This window comes from Bos taurus, chromosome 11 (genome assembly GCF_002263795.3).
Source record: "Bos taurus isolate L1 Dominette 01449 registration number 42190680 breed Hereford chromosome 11, ARS-UCD2.0, whole genome shotgun sequence".
NCBI lineage: Eukaryota > Metazoa > Chordata > Mammalia > Artiodactyla > Bovidae > Bos > Bos taurus.
The window spans coordinates 104,109,573-104,128,157 of record NC_037338.1 but is presented as its reverse complement, the minus strand read 5'-3'; the positions used below and the strand labels follow the sequence as shown (position 1 = coordinate 104,128,157).

At 60.1% G+C, this 18,585-nt stretch overlaps 1 protein-coding gene and 1 long non-coding RNA gene across 3 annotated transcripts; one reads left to right on the top strand and one right to left on the bottom strand.

The window, feature by feature from the left end:
* Positions 1-816: 816 nt before the first annotated feature.
* Positions 817-9,115, bottom strand: DIPK1B (divergent protein kinase domain 1B). Of its 2 annotated transcripts, none has more exons than XM_015473676.3 (5): positions 8,931-9,115; positions 5,200-5,334; positions 2,764-2,871; positions 2,495-2,671; positions 817-1,976 (listed from the first exon to the last, which is right to left on the bottom strand). In XM_015473676.3, the coding sequence occupies exons 1-5, from the start codon at positions 8,991-8,993 to the stop codon at positions 1,164-1,166; spliced, it is 1,296 nt and encodes a 431-aa protein (XP_015329162.2). In that variant the 5' UTR covers positions 8,994-9,115; the 3' UTR covers positions 817-1,163. The 2 variants fall into 2 exon arrangements, with proteins under 2 accessions (XP_015329162.2, XP_024855414.1); XM_024999646.2 differs by lacking the exon at positions 8,931-9,115 and adding an exon at positions 8,601-8,831.
* A 382-nt stretch (positions 9,116-9,497) lies between these two features.
* LOC101902895 (uncharacterized) lies at positions 9,498-17,226 on the top strand. Its single transcript, XR_009496578.1, has 2 exons — positions 9,498-11,246; positions 16,757-17,226. It is a non-coding gene; the product is annotated as an uncharacterized lncRNA (long non-coding RNA).
* Positions 17,227-18,585: the final 1,359 nt, after the last annotated feature.

Genomic DNA, 18,585 nt, shown 5'->3' with positions numbered 1-18,585 from the left:
GGTCAGGGTCCTGGGCTCTTTTCCTGGACGATGGTAGCTTTTTGAAGTCGGTGAAACCCGAAGTTCTGCAATTGCGTGCGCCCCCGCTTACGTCCCGTCCACGTGTGGTCCAGCTCAGGGCTGGTCACCTTGCCCTTGGCCCCAGTCAGCCCCAGCTGCCAGCTGCCAGGACGTGGGCCCAGGGTGGTGTGGGCCCGTGGCTGCCCTTCCCCGTTCCCTGCAGTAGACCAGGCTGAGGAGGGTGAGGGCACTCAGGAAAAGCGGAAAAGCTGGCTTGAGAGAACTGATGATCGCATCCCTCCCAGCACTTCATGGCAAGTAGGGAAACAATGACACTATTTTCTTGGGCTCCAAAATCGCTGGGGACAGGGATGGTAGCCATGAAATTAAAGACACTCCTTGGAAGAAAAGCTGTGACAAACTTAGTGTATTAGAAAGCAAAGACATCACTTTGCTGACAAAGGTCCATATAATGAAACCTATGGTTTTTCCAGCAGTCCTCTACGGATGTAAGTTGGACCATAAAGGCTGAGCTTTCAAGCCAGTCAATCGTAAACAGAGAGCAACCCTGAATATTCGTTGTAAGGACTGAAGCTTCGGCCACTTGATCCTAAGAGCCAACTTGTGAGAAAAGGCCCTGATGTTGGGGAAGATTGAAGGCGGGAGGAGAAGGGGACGACAGAGGCTGAGATGGATGGCTTCACCGACATGAGTCTGAGCCAACTCAGGGAGATGGTGAAGGACAGGGAAGCCTGGCGTGCTGCACGCGGTCCACGAGGCCGCAGAGTTGAACACGACTTAGTGACTGAACAGTAATTCACAGAAAAGCTTTATTTACACATAGTTCTCCAAAGTAACAAAACCTTGGCCTGGGCAGGTCCCAGGGCCAGCCCTTGGTGCTTGGGCTCTGAGTCCTTCCCTCTTTCCTGCCAGCTCCACTGTCCTGTCGGGAGCCCAGAAAACCCGGGGCGGGGTGGGGAGGTGGTGGTGGTGGTGCAGGGGCAGGAACCGCGTGGCCGCCGCGCTCTGGTGGCAGAGGGCCTCGTGCTGTGGGAGGCGGGGAGAGGCCCGGGGGCAGGCGTGGCTGGTGGGCCCGAGCCGGCCGAGCCAGCGTCCCCGCCCGCCCGCCGGCCTGGACAGGGCGGGGCAGGGGCCCGCGGCCCTCAGGTGTACTTGGTGTTGGAGATCTCCTTCCAGAGCAGGGTCTTGAGGTGGCTGAGCACCAGCGAGTGGTGGGCCTCCACCTGGCTGGCCAGCCCGCTCAGCGTGGTGCAGGTGCGCAGCTGCCTGCCCAGCTCGGCGCGCAGGCCGGCAGGGGCACCGGGTAGCAGGTAGTCCCGCAGCAGCTCGCACACCTTGGCCAGGTTGGGCTGCACCAGGTCGCCCTTGCACTGGCGCAGGAGCGTGTCGCAGGGCGCCCGGCAGTCGTGCCCGTAGGTGCAGTCCGCGCTGCGCTCACAGTGGCGGCCCCGCAGGAAGCGGCGCACGGCGGCCTCGGGCGCCACCTGCTGTAGGTCGGCCATCCTGAAGTCGTACTTGGCTGTGTAGCCCACGTTGGCCAGCGTGGTCTCGCACATGTAGAAGGTCCCGTAGGCGCCGTGGAAGAGCTCCTCCACAAACTCCAGCAAGCCGATGGCGATCTTGGCGCGCCAGGGCCAGGCGGGCCCCAGCCACTGCTGCAGGGCCCCGTGCAGCGCGGGCGGCAGCAGCGGCCGCAGCAGGGCCGGGAGGGCGGCCGCGGGCCCCGAGCTGCGCGGGACGCCCTCCGTGACGTAGAGGTCCCCGCAGTGGCCCAGGAGCGGTGCGGCGTGCCCCCTCCCCTGCAGGGACAGCAGCAGCAGGAACTCGTTGCGCTGCAGCAGCGCCCACAGCGACCTGGCCTCTGCCAGTGACACCCTGCTGTCCTTGTTGAAGTCGGCCATGAGCAGGACCTGGCCGACCAGCGCGGGCAGTGAGGGAAGGTCTCCCAGATTAGCCTGAGGTTCGGGACCAGGAGAGAGGGGAGGCAAGACATGGGCGCGCTGCTGCAGGCTTGGCACCCGACGCCACGCATCGGCCCGATGGGGGAGCCCGGCCTCCAGCCCCCAGGATGAAGCAGGCAGCAAGGCACTGGGGAGGCCCCTCACCACTCCTGGAAAGCCCACCTGCGTCTCTCTCCCCAGCGCTCAGGGAGCCTGGGGACTTCCTGCACGGAGGTGGGAGTGCTGCGAGGGTCGCTCACCCTCATCTGCCCCATCCACCCCCGAGTCCCACCTCCTCCCTGGCCTCCTCCCCACGGATGCCCTCCCCCTGCCCCCTGCCCTCTGGCCCCAGGCGCGATCTCATGCCTGTGGGTGCTCCCTGAGCCTCGTGCCTGTGGGGTCTGCTTGGAACCGGCGGGCTAGCCAGATATCCCCTGGCCCGTGTGGCCCCCCCATCCAGCTTGCTGCCTGCCCTGTGCACACATCCTTGGGCGTGAACTTGACACGCCAAGCCCCTAGGAGGGCCAACTGACCTTGAGAAAGCTGAGGGTCATCTCCCGGAACTCCTTAATCGAGGTGCCCCGAGTGGGCTTGTCAAACAGCACCAGTTCCCGCCGGGGGGCCACGTCGGCCCCGGCCTTCCAGCTCAGGCTCTCCTCCAGGCCACACTTGATGGTCACCTCCTTGCCCTGCCAGAGCCCGCTGTACACCTGCGGAAGCACAGGGACCCGCTGTGTACACGGCCCCCTCAGGGCACACCGTGGGCGGCAGGGCCCCAGGGGCTGAGCCCGGCCAGGCCTACCTGTTGGCCTGGCACGGAGGAGAGGCAGGTCCTCCACTCCACCTGCTGCAGGTTGCACAGGTCCTGGCAGATGGAGCCTGAGATGATGCCCTTGCGGTACTGGTCACACTGAGGAGAGCAGGGAGACACAGCAAGTGGCCTGGAGAAGCGAGGGCTCCATCCGCCTGCCCACCAGCGCCTCATTAGCCAGACGCATGGGGAGAGGCTTGCAGCGCTAATCAGGTCAAGCTCTGCAGGAGCCGCTGCCCCCACCGGGCCCTTCCTGGCTCCAGACAGGGCCTTGCAGCCCCGAGTCCTGGGGGTGTGGGCTGAGCCGAGCTGGAAGGTGAGGCCCTTCCCAGGGCGGTCCCTAGGTGGGGGGCGGGGGGATTTGTGGCGTCTGGAGCAAGCGTGGGGTGAACTCCTGGATGTGCATCATTGCTGCCATGGTGCCCTGGCCCTTGGTGGAGCAGGCCTGCAGGAAGGGAGCGTGCCAGGGCGGGGAGGCAGGGCCTCCTGAACGCCGAGGCCCTGGACTCACCTACGGGACCAGGGAGGAGGCTTCTGTGCTGCGGCTTCAGAGCCCGACAGCCGTTCATCAGGACAGAAAAGGGGAGCCCGTCCACTGCAGAGGTCCGCTCTGACCCCTTCAGTTTCCCCCGGAGCCACAAGGCCCTTCGTGGGGGGGTCTGCCAGTGCGGGCGGTCAGGCTGGGCCAGGGTTGGCGCCTGCAGGCCACGCTGCCCACCAGGGTGGGGAGGGGCTTCCACCGAAGCTGAGGTGGGCAGTGTGGCCGTCAGCCTCAGGCGGGGCAAGACCCCTCCCCTCCCAGCCTGTCTCCTGTCTACAAACCGGGCTGACGTGGGGACCCGGCTGAGCACCCTGGAGTCCATGGGTACCTGGTCTGTGACCCCGGTCCTGCCTTCCCCCCAACACACACACCCTGGGTGCCCTTGGACAAGCTGTGGAATCTCTCGGAGACGGCTGATACCCCCGTGAGGTGGCCAGGTCTTCTCGGGAAAGGAGGGGGTATCCCCGCGGCCCAGCAGCCGGGGAGACCGCTCTGGCGCTGGTGGGAAGGCCAGGGCGCTCTGGGAAGACGGAAGCTGCAGATCCTCTGGTTGGGGGGGGCACGTTCCTTGTCTGCTCCCCCAGGGCCCCTCAGTCCTCTGCATGTTGGGGGCGCTGCTGCGGGCACACAGAAGTGCTCAGAAAACACCCACCAGCTCTGAGCAGCTGCTCACTGCATCCCACTGGCCAGACCCCGTGTCCTCCCAGGCCTCACTGCCCCAAGAGACCCCTCCACCCACCCAGGCAGCCCAGGACCTCGCCTGGTGCAAGAGGTCCCCAAGCAGTACCCCTCACCGCCCCTGCCCAGAGGCCAGGCTCCCTCTACACGCACACCTGCCCCTGCACGTCCCCAGCCCGCCAGGCTGGGGGCAGAGCCATGTGTCTGGCACCCAGCTCAGGTCTGACCCCTGGAGGGCCCCAGCGAGCATTTCTGGAAGAAACAAGGCCCCCCCAGCTGGGTGCTGCACCCTCATGCCCATGTTGGCCTGCCCCCAGCCAACGATCTACGATCGACGGGCCCCTCACAAGTCCTGTCACGTGGGCTCTGGACCCCTCCACGACCACCTCCGGACTGTCCCAAGTTTGGCCCCCACGGGACCCTGGGCAGAACAAGCCTGCTGAGCCCTTCCACAGTGCCACACAGCCCCCCAGGAAGAGCGCCCCTCACCCTGCAGAGGAGCAGAGACTCCAGGCCCCCATCAGGAGACAGGTTCAAGGCCAGGCGTCTCCCACTGCCCCCACTTCAGGACCCGAGGAGCTCCACTGGGGCAGGTCCCCCCAGGGCATGGATGCCTCAGACCCCGTTAGCCCGCTGAGGGCTCCCCACTGCCCGGGGAGGCTGGCGGAATCAGCGTCTGAGGGTTACCAGGGCCTCTTCGGCTGGCGTCACCTCCCCCTCCACCAGTCACAGGGCATCCTTCAGCAGGAGCCGTGAGCCAGTGGAGCAGTGCTCATGGGCACACATGCACTCCCGTGGACAAGCACACACAGGTTCACAAGCGCCCTCACACACACGTGCACAGCTTTGCTCTACCAGCCATAGTGGTGACTTAGCGCGTCTCCACCCCCAGGCCCCGAAGACCACGCCCTGCAGCCTCCTTGGCTGGACCCCTGGCACCCCCGGACACGTCTACAGCTGGCCCTGTCTACCCATCCGTCTGTCTGTCCACCCCCAGCCACCCGCTTGTGCCCCACAGGGCACCCCTTCCTCCCGGGCTCCCCCCGGCAACCCCCACCCCGCCACGGCCTGCAGGGACAGCCCCACAGGACGCAGCCGGACCCTCCTAGAATCCACTGGGCGGGCCTCAAGCCCCGTTTCTAGGCTGCCCACAGCAGGAGCGCTGGCTGGGGGCGGCCGGAGCCCAGACGGCCCCGGGCGACACTTACGATGACCACTCTGCAGACATGGCCGCGGCAGAGCTCCGCGTAGGACGAATAGTGCACGTAGGCCAGCCAGCTGCCTGCGAGGACGCCCAGCCAAACCAGGAAGACATACTTGACCCTCAGGCCTGGGAGCCGGCCCTGCGGGGGAGGGGGCATGAAGAAGCACAGCGTTCTAGGTGCACAGACCCCGCCTCCTAGACCCCAGCCCCGCCTCCTAGGCCCCAACCCCGCCTCCTAGACCCCAGCTCCCCAAGCCCCGCCTCCTAGACCCCAGCCCCGCCTCCTAGACCCCAGTCCCCACAAGCCTGGCCTCCTAGACCCCAGCCTCCCCAAGCCCCGCCTCCTAGACCCCAGCCCCAAGCCCCGCCTCCTAGACCCCAGCACCCCCCCAAGCCCCGCCCCAGTCAGTGTCTCCCTCCCACTCCGCGCGCACCCACTCCTGGTGCCAGGCAGGGGCCTGGTGTCTCCCAGACCTTGAAATCTCACAGGCAGGGAAAAATAATTCCCGAATGAGGAGGATTTAGGGTAGACAACTCTTTATTTTGCTGAATAAAGAGATTTGGAACAATTTTTTCCTCCTGTCCTGCCCTCATTTCATAATGACATGTAAGCTCTGTACAAGGTCAGGCTGGAGAGGCGCTCCCCCACCCTGGGCCCCTCACCCTGGCCCGGCACCCTGCACACGGTTCCTCCCACTGGGGAAGACTTCAGGCTGGACCAGGGCCGGCAGGGAGCACAGGGCTCGGAGGCGCCGCCACCCTGTGAGCTTTTACGGGACCCAGCCTCGCACACCCCCCATCACAGCGGCCAAAGTGTAGACAACCCGCAGACCCACTGACAAAGGAGCGGGCAAGTCAGATACAGCCCATCCACAGGAGAGAACGGTGTTCAGCCATGAAAAGGCAAAGAACTCCGACCCAGGCTACGGCATGGATGACCCAGCAGGACATCATGTCCAGTGAAATGAGCCAGACACAAGACAGATCCTGTGTGACTCCACCCATCCAACAACCTAGAGGACTCAGACCCACAGACACAAGCAGGGTGGGGACAACGGGGAGCGGTGGGGAGAAAAGGGGGGCCTGCCCAGGATGGCGAGCGCGGGTTTGAAGGGGACAGAGCTTGAGTGCTTGAGTTTGGAAAGATGAAACGAGTTCTAGAGACGGCTGGTGCTGGTGGCTCAACGACGGGGATGTGTTTAATGCCCTTGAAGGGTGCACTTAAAAAATGGTTAAGATGCTAAATTCACGCGATGTGTAATTTACCATGATAGAGAAGAGATAACTAAGATATTCAGCTCCTGGCCCCGCTGCCAGAGGCTCCGTCCCAGGAGCGTGGGGTGGGCCAGGAACTGTTTCTCTGGAGGGCTCGGTCCCTCGGCCAGGTCTCCCCGGCTGACGAGTGGAATCACAGGGTTGGGGGAACCCAGAGCCCTGTAGGAACTGGGGGGCACTGTCTCCCATCCAGCCCCCAAGCCGCGACTGCAGGAGCATCAACTTCCTTCCCCACCCCCGTCCTGGCAAATCACGGCCTCGATGGCTGCTGCCCAGCGGCGGTCAGCTGATGGGCCAGGGCTACCAGGCGCTGCCCCGTGCAAGAGCTCAGACACCCTGACCGGGGCAGCTGAGCCCCAGAGAAGAGGGCCCGGGAGAGCAAGGGGGCTTCAGACCAGCCTGCCCTGGAGCAGGGCCTCTACCAGCACTGGTCACACATCCCGCCACCCGTGGTTCAGTGGGGCGGCTCCAGTCCTGGTCAGCCCTGGGTTTCTCATCACCTGGAGGCTGGGGCCCAGAAATGGGGCCGGCGGCTCTGCCCTGAGGACGGGGCAAGGCCTCCAGGCTCAGCTCAGGCAGCTGTTTTTACGGTTCCTCCAGGAGAGGCAGGGTCCTCCCCTCCTGCGTCTCTGGCCGACTCCCTCGGCCGGCCACCCCAGAAGGCGCTGCAGCAGGCACGGCTCGGAGCCGCGGAGGCCCGAGGTGGCCCTGGCCAGTCGCAGGGCTGGGTCGAGGCCCACTGGCCCTGCCACCACATCTGTTTCCGCAAGTTTTGTTCAAAGGGAAAAACAGGAAAGCAGACCAGCGGGTGGGGGGCCGGGAGCCAGGGGCGCGGCTGGGGCAGGACGAGGTCAGAGGACTTCCAACCACGGGTGACCACGAGGCGGGCAGGGCCTCTGGGAGCCCGTGCTGGGGGTCCTGGGGGAACAGGCGGGAGGGAAGCAGGCTGTCGCCTGCACTGGCCCCAGGGGCTGACCTGGGCCAGACCCAGGTTCGCGGCCTGACCGCAGGGCCCACCTCGGACACGGCCCATGCTCCCGCCAGAGCCCCTCCAGCTCCGGCCTTCCTGCGGCGGCCTGCTCCATGGACACCGTCCCCAGTGCCGAGCTCTGAGCGACCCCCAGGTCCTGATTGCAGGCAGGCACTTCCTCCGAGGGGAGTCCCGGCCCCTACCCCCTGCCCTGCCCCGCCCCTGTGGCATCCTGACGCCCACAGGTGAGCATGCCCCCAGGACAGGGGAAAGCTCACTCAGTGCGCCCTGGCCGGCGGCTCACCGCATCCCCCAGCTTGCCCGGCTCCTAGTGGAGCATTTGGGGGGGTCACTCGGGGGACAAAGAATGATGACCGGCAGCCTCGGGGCCAGGGGCCCAATTACACCGTGGCCTCCACCCCTCACCTCCAACGCAGGAGTGTGTTTCACACGTGGTAAACTGAGGCTCAGGGTGTCTCCTCTCATTAAGGTGGGGGTGTCTGGGAACCAACCCAAGCCATCGGGAACCCATCACCTCTCCTGTCCAGGCTCATCTGCCGTTCCCGGGCTGAGCTCAAAGGCCTGACACCCCCAGTCCGAGACCCGCCACACTGGCCTCCTCGGTCAAGGCCTTTCCCTCAGGATGGGGCCGCTGCACCCCCACCTCCCAGCGTGGGGGAGGCCACAGACCCTCAGCTCCCACCCCACCCAGAGCTGGGTGGAGACCACGACCCTCCCAAGACCCCTGGATGGCAGGAGGGCTTCTGGCGCAGACCCCTGCGGGCATTACCTGGCTCCCACCCTTCTCCCCAGAGGGGACCCCAGGGAGGTGCGGGCGGGTCTGACTAGTGTTGTCTCCTGCCCAGGGCCTGGGGTCGTGAAGGTGGCAGGTTGGCCTGAATAATTTGACGCTCGCATTCAGCCTGGCTCAGACCACCCCAAGCAGCCATGACAGGGATCGCGGTAGCCGGCCCCCAAAGCAGCCCGGGCCTCCCCTGCAGACAGCAGGGTCCCGAGAGGGACGGGGATCTGTCCAAGGTCACTGTGGGGTCAGGGCACATTCTTCATCTCGGGCTGGCTGAGGGATGACCCAGGGGGAGGGTATGCCCTTCTTAGGGTGCTTCTACGGGTCCCAAGTTTTCCATCACAGAAACACAAACCTGGTCTCCTAAGTAGAGGAAAGCGGGGCGGACCTGGTGTGGCTTCGCGGCCTGCGGGAGCAGCTCCGGCCCGCGGCGGAGCGGGGGCCTTCTGCAGCCCCAGAGGCACTGGGGCCAGCCCCGCAGCATCCGCTCACTCGATCGGCAACCTCCACCCCGGGCCCTGCCTGTCCCCGGCCCCCCAGGGACCACGTACCCGGGCCCTCAGCGACCTTGAGTCCGGAATCCGCCCAGGGTCCCCGGGCTGGATGCCGCGCGACCCCGCCGCGGCCCGGGACCCAGGGCGGGAGGGGTAGGGGCGGGAGCCGGCCCGGCCGGGGGCGCGCCTACCTGCAGGCCCTTGGAGAAGGGGCAGAAGAGCACCAGGTGCGCCAGGCGCCGCAGCCGCCGCATGGTGGGCGCGGGCCGTGCGCGGGCCCGGCTCGCCTCCGCTCGGCCTCAGCCCCGCGGGCCGGCGCGCCCGCATCGGCCGCCGCGCCTCCTCCACGCCCCGCGTCCGCGCCAGAGCGCTCGCCTCTGACGGCCCGGCGGGGGCGCGGGGAGGGGGCGCGGCGGGGGCGCGCGGCGGGGGGAGGCGGGGAGCCAAGGCGCGCGAGGGCGCGTGGCCGCGAGGCGGGCGGCGCGGGGTCGCGCGGCGGGGAGGGAAGGAGGGCCGGGGGAGGCGCCCGCGGCCCCGCCTTCGCCCCGCGGCCCCCCCGCCGCGCCCCGGCGGGAAGGGGGAGGGCGCCGAGGCCCCGCCCTCCCGCGCCCCCGGCCCGCCCCGTGCGGCGCAGACTAGCCCCTGCGTGCAAGCCCCGGTCGCCCGCGCGGCCGCCACGGGAGGGGACTGCACGGCGGGGGCCGTCGGGCGGCCCTCGGAGGAGGAGAGGCGGGTAATGGAGCCGGGCAGCCTGCGGAGGTCCCCCGGGGCGGGGGCGGACGCGCGGGGCGCGGGAGGCGCCGGGGCCCGGGACGAGTCATGGGGGTCCCTAGTGGGGTCCTGCGCCGATCACAGGGCCTGGAGGGGCAGTGGGTACTGCGGCAGCATTGGCCTCTTTCTCCCGCTTTTTAAAGAGAGTAAAGCGCACTCTCGCACCGTGCAGCTCTGCCGGTGTTTGCACAGACAGCCCGTGGGCACCACCGCTTGCAGGCCGCAAAGAAGTTCGGGCCCCGCTTTCTTCCAGGCTCCCCCGCCCCGGGCCCCGCTCCGGCTCGTCCCCTGCACGACACAAAAATGCAACAAAGCGGCCGCAGACCCCAGGTCTGGCCTCTGTCCCTGGGCAGAGGCCTGGACGCTCAGCACCCCTCTTTGCCAGCGCGGGCACCAGGCACCAACTGGATCAGCCAGTCAGTCACCTCCTGAAGGCCCTCGGAGTTGGTCCTGGCTTGGGACATCAGGAGCAGAGCCGCCGTCAAGTCAGAACTCGAGGTTCTGTACGAAGGACATTCCTTTTCCCTGAGGTGATACAGGCTGGGGATGCCGTGGGAGGTCTAGGCACCCTTTACATTCCCTGCGTGTGGGAGTTCTGGTCACTCCACTTTCCCATCGGCACTTGGTATCAACCCTTTAAAAATTCTAGCCATTCCATGGGGAGCCTGTAAGTGCAGTTTCTTTGTGGTTATTCGCATTTCCCCAAAGGCTATTGATGTTGGCTACTTCTTACATACTTAGTTGCTGCCTGTATATATTCTTTGGCAAAGCATCTATGCAAACTTTTTGCCCAACTTTTTTTTTTTTTTTGGTATTGTTTGTTTCTTTGTTGAGTTTTTTCTCTAGTTGCAGCCAGCGGGCCGACTCTTCATGGCCCGGCACAGGATTCTCATCACAGCAGCTTCTCCTGTTGAAGAACACAGACTCGAGGTGCACAGGCTTTGGTAGTTGTGGCTCGAGGGTTCGAGCACAGGCTCAGAAGTTGTGGCTCACAGTCTGAGTTGCCCCGCGGCATGTGGAATCTTCCCGGACCAGGGGTCGAACCAGTGTCCCCTGCATTGACAGGCATACTGCCATCCACTGAGCCACCAGGGAAGTCCTGCACTTGCTTAATTTGGATGAGGTCCAGTTTGTCCATTTTTTCCTTTTATTCGTCTGTGCCTGTCAAATCTAAGAAGTCTTTGCCTAACTCAACCCAGGGTCACAAAGATTTCCTTCTGTTTTCTTCTAGGAGTCACATAGTGTTAGGTTTCACGTGTGGGTCAGTGATTCACTTGAGCTCATTTTGGTACCCGGCTTCCCAGGTGGCGCTAGTGGTAAAGATTCTGCCTGCCAGAGTAGGAGATGCAAGAGATGTGGGTTTGATCCCCAGGTCAGGATGATCCCGGGAGGAGAGCACGGCAACCCACTCCAGTATTCTTGCCTGGAGGATTCCGTGGACAGAGGAGCCTGGTGGGCTGCAGTCCATAAGGTCGCACAGAGTTGGGCACGACTCAGTACATGGATCAAGGCAGTGTTCTGGCTTGGGGTTTGGGGGTTTCTACACGTGGACATCCAATTGTTCTCACACTTTTGTTGAAAAGATGAGCCCTGGGATGGTTTTGTAGCAGACTGTCACTGCGGAGACACCACCCTGCAAGCAGCCTTCCCAGCTCCAGGACAGTGGTTTCCAGCAATCTCCAGAGGGCAGATTTCCTGCAATTCTGCCAGCACCACAGTGACTTCTCTGCTGTCCCGTAAGTCGCAGCTGGGCTCTCCCGGCAAGATCTCAGCCTGGGAGTGGGGGCTCAGCCCAACATGGTACTTTGCTCTCTTTCTTTTTTGGCTGTGCTGTGTGGCTTGCAGGATCTTAGTTCCCCAACCAGGGATTGAATCTGGGTCTTCAGCAGTAAAAGCATGGCACGCTAACCAGTGAACCACCAGGGAATTCCCTGCAGGTTACTTCTGTCTGCTCTTCACTTCCATCTGCCTTTGCAGTCAGTAATTCTTGAAGCAAAACTTTCCCTGTTCAGATTGCCATGTGGCTTTTGTCTCCTAATAGGGACCCAGTTGACACAGGTCTGGTGCAAATGTTGTTCATTGTTCAGTCGCTAAGTCGTGTCCCACTCTGCAACCCCATGGACTACAGCACGCCAGGCTCCTCTGTCCTCCACTGTCTTCCCGGAGCTTGCTCAAATTTATGTTCATTGAGTCAGTGATTCTATCCAGCCATCTCATCCTCTGCTGCCCTTCTCCTCCTGCCTTCAGTCTTTCCCAGCATCAGGGTCTTTTCCAGTGAGTCAGTTCTTTGCATCAGGTGGCCAAAGTATTGGAGCTTCAGCTTCAGCATCAGTCGTTCCAATGAATATTCAGAGTTGATTTCCTTTAGTGTTGACAAAAGTGTTTGATCTCCTTTCCGTCCAAGGGACCCTCAAGAGTGCAAAAGAGACATGGGCATTTTTATTTATTTATTTTTGGCCGCCTCATGCAGCTTGCAGGATTTCAGTTGCCCAGCTCAGGGATTGAACCCAGGCCTTCAGCAGTGAAAGTGCTGAGTCCTAACCACTGAACAACCAGGGAATTCCCAACAGGGGCACTTCTACAAAACTTATGGAGACCCACTCTGCTCCGCAATTTGGACCATGTGGTCTACCCTCAGATACCGGATGTCTTCAACCAAATGGTAGTGATACTTGGATTGAAGACTGGGATGGGCTCCTGGGAGCATCCAGATGGCGGGACCAGAATTAAGTTTTCATCACCTTGATCCCCTTCTGGACCATCCAGGCTGGCTAAAGGGTCCTCTTAGAAGAAGAGAAGGGCATCTGCTCAGGAGGGCCTGTTTAGGGTTAGAATTGGGGTCAGATCCTAGTTATCCCCAAAGAATCTATAGAGCCCCACCCCGCCTTTCATTCTGGTCATTGCCATGGTGACCAATGACAGGTGTACCTCTTTGGGGACAGTCATATTTAGTGCTGACTAAGGCAGGAGGGCCAGGAGGGGCCAGCAGGGGGGGACAGAGGTAGAGTCAGAAGTCTTCTAAGCGAACTTTTGAGAAGGCCATTCCAGTGCTTTGTGACCCTCTGGACTGTAGCCCGCCAGGCTCCTCTATTCATGGGGATTCTCTGGGCAAGAACACTGGAGTGGGTCGCCATGCCCTCCTCCAGGGGATCTTCCCCACCCAGGGACTGAACTCCGGTCTCCTGCACTGCAGGCAGATTCTTTACCACTGAGCCACCAGGGGAGCCCAAGAGGGACCATTTCAGGCTGCAAATGGAACTGAACACACAACACCGCTCAGAGCCAGGAGCCACCGGGGCAGCTCCTCCGTGAGTCCTCTCATAGCCCTCAGAGACCCTAGTTCCAAATAGGCCACACTCTGAAGGTCTGGGTGACCATGAACCTAGAGGGGTAACACCATCCACCCCAACACACAGACCACACAGCGACATCATCGCCAACAGCCAGGGGCAGTGACGACAGCACGCACGTCATCAAGGGGCCCGAAACAGAGATGGCTCGATCAAGAGAGGTGTGCGTTTCTCTTTTGTGCAGCGTGCAGCCAAGCCTCTGGGGGCTAATAGGAGACCCCACCTTCTCAGGGACTTGCTCAAGACCTGGTTTCTGTCTTGTAGCCCAGAATGGCTGCTCCAGCTCCAAGCATCACCTCCACACTCCAGCAAGGAGGAAGAGCAAAGGGGACATGAAGAGCACGTGCTCAGTCACTCAGTGTGTCCGACTCTTTGCAACCCCATGGACTGTGGCCCGCCAGGCTCCTCTGTCGATGGGCTTCTCCAGGCCAGAATACTGGAGTGGGTTGCCATGCGCTTCTCCAGGGGATCTTCTCAACTCAGGGATCGAACCCAGGTCTCCCACATTGCAGGTGGGTCCTTTACCATCTAAGCCACCAGGGAAGCCCATGAAGAGCATACCTTCCCTTTAAAGATGGGATCTAGAAAAGCATATTTCTCCTGCTCATATTCGGCTTCCCTGGTAGCTCAGCTGGTAAAGAATCCGCCTGCAATGCAGGAGACCCTGGTTCAATTCCTGGGTCAGGCAGATCCCCTGGAGAAGGGAAAGGCTACCCACTCCAGTATTCTGGCCTGGAGAATTCCATAAACCGTATAGTCCATGGGGTCACAGAGAGTCAGAGGTGACTGAGCGACTCTCACTTTCACTTTCCGCTCATATCCCATTGACCAAAGGCTAGTCACACGACCTTTCTCGCTGCAAAGAATGTTGGGAAACGTAGTTTTTCAGGGTAGCTGCCGCATATTCCACTCATCTCCGTGTTTTTCTGGAACCCCTCAGTCTTGGGCACAAGTATGTCATGGGGAAAACAGAGAAATGGAGGCTTGGGTCCTTCGAGACATAGATCATCCCACTGCCCCAGGTCCTGATGACCTAGGACTGAGGTCAGCATTTCTCTCCAGGCGGATATTCTGAGAGGTGTGGATGCCTTTAGGCCCAGGCCAGGCCTGGGGAAGGTGATGTCTGACCCAATGGATGGGGAAGAGACAGGGGGAGGGAGAAGACGGACTCCGGGCAGAGGGACGGAACCCGCGGAGGCCCAAGGCAGCAGGCGGTGAGCGGACGCGGAGCCTGCTTTTGCACAAGTGTTGCCCCATTCAGGTGAAGCTGCAGTGGGGCTGTGAGCCCCTCGTCCTCTCTCTGCACTTACGCTTTGTTGTCTTGACGAGTCAGGCATCTTGGGGTCGGTCCTGGGGGGCCTCGATTCAATGTGCGTTACTCTTTTCTCTCACGCACTGCATCTCCACCACGTGCTTGTCATCTGATCTTGATTTCATGTTTGCTTGACCTTAACGCTGGGCTGGAGGAAGCACAAGCTAGAATCAAGATTGCCGGGAGAAATATCAGTAACCTCAGATGTGCAGATGACACCACCCTTCTGGCAGAAGTAAAGAGGAACTAAAGAGCCTCTTGATGAAAGTGAAAGAGGAGAGTGAAAAAGCTGGCTTAAAGCTCAACATTCAGAAAACGAAGATCATGGCATCTGGTCCCATCACTTCATGGGAAATAGACGGGGAAACAGTGGAAATAGTGGCTGACTTTATTTTTTGGGCTCCAAAATCACTGCAGATGGTGACTGCGGCCATGATATTAAAACACACTTGTTCCTTGGAAGAAAAGTTATGGCCAACCTAGGCAGCATATTAAAAAGCAGAGACATTACTTTGCCAACAGAGGTCCATCTAGTCAAAGCTATGGTTTTTCCAGTAGTCATGTATGAATGTGAGAGTTGGACTGTGAAGAAAGCTGAGTGCTGAAGAATTGATGCTTTTGAACTGTGGTGTTGGAGAAGACCCTTGAGAGTCCCTTGGACTGCAAGGAGATCCAACCAGTCCATTCTGAAGGAGATCAGTCCTGAATATTCATTGGAAGGACTGATGCTGAAGCTGAAACTCCAATACTTTGGTCACCTCATGTGAAGAGTTGACTCACTGGAAAAGACCCTGATGCTGGGAAAAATTGAAGGCAGGAGGAGAAGGAAGGGGACGACAGAGGATGAGATGGCTGGATGGCATCACTGACTCAATGGACATAAGTTTGAATAAACTCCAGGAGTTGGTGATGGACAGGGAGGCCTGGCGTGCTGTGGACATGACTGAGCGACTGAACTGAACTAAACCTATGGGAATCCTGTGGATCTCACTCTAGGCTGCTGGGAGGGACTGTGCCTGTGCAGACAGGGGCCCCACAGAGCTGGAGGCACAGGACTCGGGGCACAGCAGCAGGCGTCTTCGAGGTCTTGGAGACTTCAGCTTCTTGAGTCCCAGGACCCAATTTTTTTGGGGGGGGGCAGGGGGAGGCTCCCTTGCGTGTCTAGTGCACTGCCTGCAGTGAGCCAAATAGTGGCCCCAAAAGAGATGTGTTCACATTCTCTCCCCTGGACCCTGTGGATGGGACCTTATTCAGAAAAAGGATCCTTGCAACGTAATTAAGATCTCGAGAAGAGGAGACCAGCTTGGGTTTTCTTGGGGTGGAGGTGGAGGACGAATCCAGTGGCAGTGTCCTCGTGGGAGACGTGCAGAGAGGACAGAGGGAAATGGGGGAGGAGGTGGGGCAGAGAGGGGGCCATGCTGTCCGCGCCAAGGGAGCTGGCAGCAGGAAGGACCCTACCCTGGAGGCTGTGGGGAGTGGCCCTCCACACCAGGATTTTGGACTTCTGGACTGCAGAACGGGCAGACTAAATTTCTGTGATTTTAAAGTCACCCTTTGTGGTAATTTGTTACAGGGGGTGCTTTCAAGAAAGAGAAAGTTCTGCACCTGGAATGTGGCTTGCAGCAGGGGCCTTGGAGAGGTGCAGCTGGTGGGGATGGTCCCAGGCATCTTCTGGCTCCCAGCCTGTAGTTTGGAGGGATCTTATTTTCCAGATGCTGAGGGAGGCTTTTTTTTTTTTTCCTTATGTTCATTGGCCATTTCTCCTTTGTGGTTTATTAATTGCATATCATACTCTTTTAAAAGTATCTATTTTTATTTATGCTTGGCTGCACCGGGTCTTGGAGGTGGCATGCAGAATCTTCCGTTGTGGCACGTGGGATCTAATTCCCCAACCAGGGATTGAACCCAGGCCCCCTGCCTCGGGAGCTCAGAAGCTTAGGCACTGGGCCACCAGGGACATGCCTGAGGGATTCTTTTCAGAATGCCTTTTGGACGCCTTCTTGCTCTTCTTCCCAGGATATTCTGTCTATGAATTCTTTTTTAAAAAAACATTTTTATAATTCTTTTCCATGCACCTAGTTGCAAAAGCATCTTGAATCCGTGATCTGCTGCCGCGTAACAGAGCACCCCACGCCCAGCAGCTCAGAGCAGGGAACGCTTTGGTGGGTCAGGAATCCGGAGCCACTCAGCCACATGTTCATTTCTGGTCCAGGGTCTCTGCAAAGCCAGGCTCTTGGTCCTTTGAAGGCTTAAGCGGGGGTGGTGCTGCCGGGGTGGTGCTGGCTGGAGGTCAGTTCCCGGCCAGGCCGACCTCTGCTTGAGTGTGCTCACAGCGTGGTGGCCTGCAATCTGAGTGCCAGGTTGGGGCAGAGGTCCCTGGAAGTCACACAGCAGCATTCCCCCTGTGCCGGGAGTGAGGGTCCGGGGGCCCCCTGGGAGCCTGCACCACTTATCCCTGAGGATGAGTCAGATCTTCACAGGGAGGCTATGAGGGGATTAAACCACAGCAGGAGACGCTGAGGTTAGATCCAGTGCAGAACTTTTCTTAGTGTGACCCCAACCAATGTGTTGTATTTCCCAGCAGGTTCTCACAGAAGCCCTAAGACAGGAGACTGTTCCTCCACGCTGTATAGCCAGCCAGCCTGGGTCGTGAAGATGAGCACCCTCTCAAAGCCACATGCTGCTGTGATGGGGCCAGGCCGGGCAGCATAGTAACTATCTGCATGAATTATTTCACGACAGGAGGTCCTGGTAGGAACCCTAAACTAACTAGCCACCACCAGCCAGAAGAGTTCAGGAAAGGTCAAAAGGAGATGCCACGTGTCCCACCACCTCCCAGAATCCTTCTCACTGGAATCCATCTGGGCTGAACAATGCGTGTACCGCTAGGAAGGACCCTGGATCAGAAAGATTGCCAGAGACAACCCAGAAACTAATCCTATCATCAGTAAACCCGAGCCTTTGAGCCACGTGTCAGAGCAGTCCACCTGGGTCCCCTCACCCTCCTGCTCTCTGCCTGGGCGCCCCTTCCCAATAAAGGAGCATGTGTGAGCATGTGTGTCTCCTCGGACAATTCATTTCCCAGTGTCAGACAAGAGCTCACTCTCGGGCCCTGGAAGCGGTCCCCCTTCCTGCAACAAATGGCAATCAGCAGATGTGTTCGGGGGGACTGGAAGAAGAATGGACAGGGGTGAGCGTCAGCTGAGGACAGTCTGCGGCCAGGAGGCGGGGAGGGAAACAGGCAGGGGCTAACCTCCCTGGGACTGTGGCTCCCACATTCTCACAGTTAGTGCTGCCCAGGACCTGCCCCTTCGCCATCAGAGGCCCCCTGGAGTGGGGATGGCAGGTCTCCTCCCCAGCTACCCGGGTGGGGGCTCCATGCTGAGTTACCGTGGAAAGCAGGTGGTTAAAAACCTTTGCCCCAGAAATGTCACCTGCTGGAACCTGTCCTGAGTTAATCATTCAGGAAGGAGGTGAAGACCTAGCTGGTCACTCACCCAGCCTTGTTCAGAGAGAGTTCAGGACATCCCCATGCCCGCCGAGAGGTGACTGGTCACATAAACAAATGAAGGTCCGTTCAGGCGACAGTCCTGTGCAAACCTTAAGACAACACCACAGCCCCAGGCCCCGAACGCTGGATGCTTCTCAAGAGAGACACATTCTCCAGGGCCCGGGGGTCTGCCCGACCCCTACAGGGAAGCCATAGCCTGCGTCCACACCCTCAAGACGGCCAAGATTTGGGGGGAAATCAGTATTTCCAACGCCAAAAGGAAGCTTATCTTTATTGATGTTTGCACGTGTGCGTGTCTGACTCTTGACGATGCGATAGCCCTCTAGGCTCCTCTGTCCGTGGGATTCTCCAGGCAAGAATGCTGGTGTGGGTTGCCATGCCCTCCTCCAGGGGATCTTCCCAACCCAGGGATTGAACTTGCATCTCTATGTCTCCTGCATTGGCAGGCGGGTTCTTTCCACTAGCACCACCTGGGCAGCCTACGGATGTTTGGATAAGTTCATTTACCTGTCATCCAAGTGAAAACACAACGCTTAGTAAAACTTCACTTAGGACTTGTGGACCCCTGAGAATACAGCGGAGGACTCCAGATCTCCGGAGAAAACCAGTGACCAAGCGTAGGGGGAGTGTGGCCCCAGTTGTGTGAACTACCCACAGGTATGCAGACATACACTGATGGGTGTATATGCAATAATAAAAAAAAATCCTAAAGTCTGGAAAGCCATGCCACAGTGATAACATCGGTTGGATGTTGAGGTCACAGGTGACTTTTATTCATTCTTACCCACCTGTATCTTTTCTTACTGAGGTGAAATTCACATGCTGTAAATTTGTTTTAAATTGTACAGTTGAGCGGCATTTAGTACATTCACAGTGTTGGGCAATCAACAAGTCTATCTGAT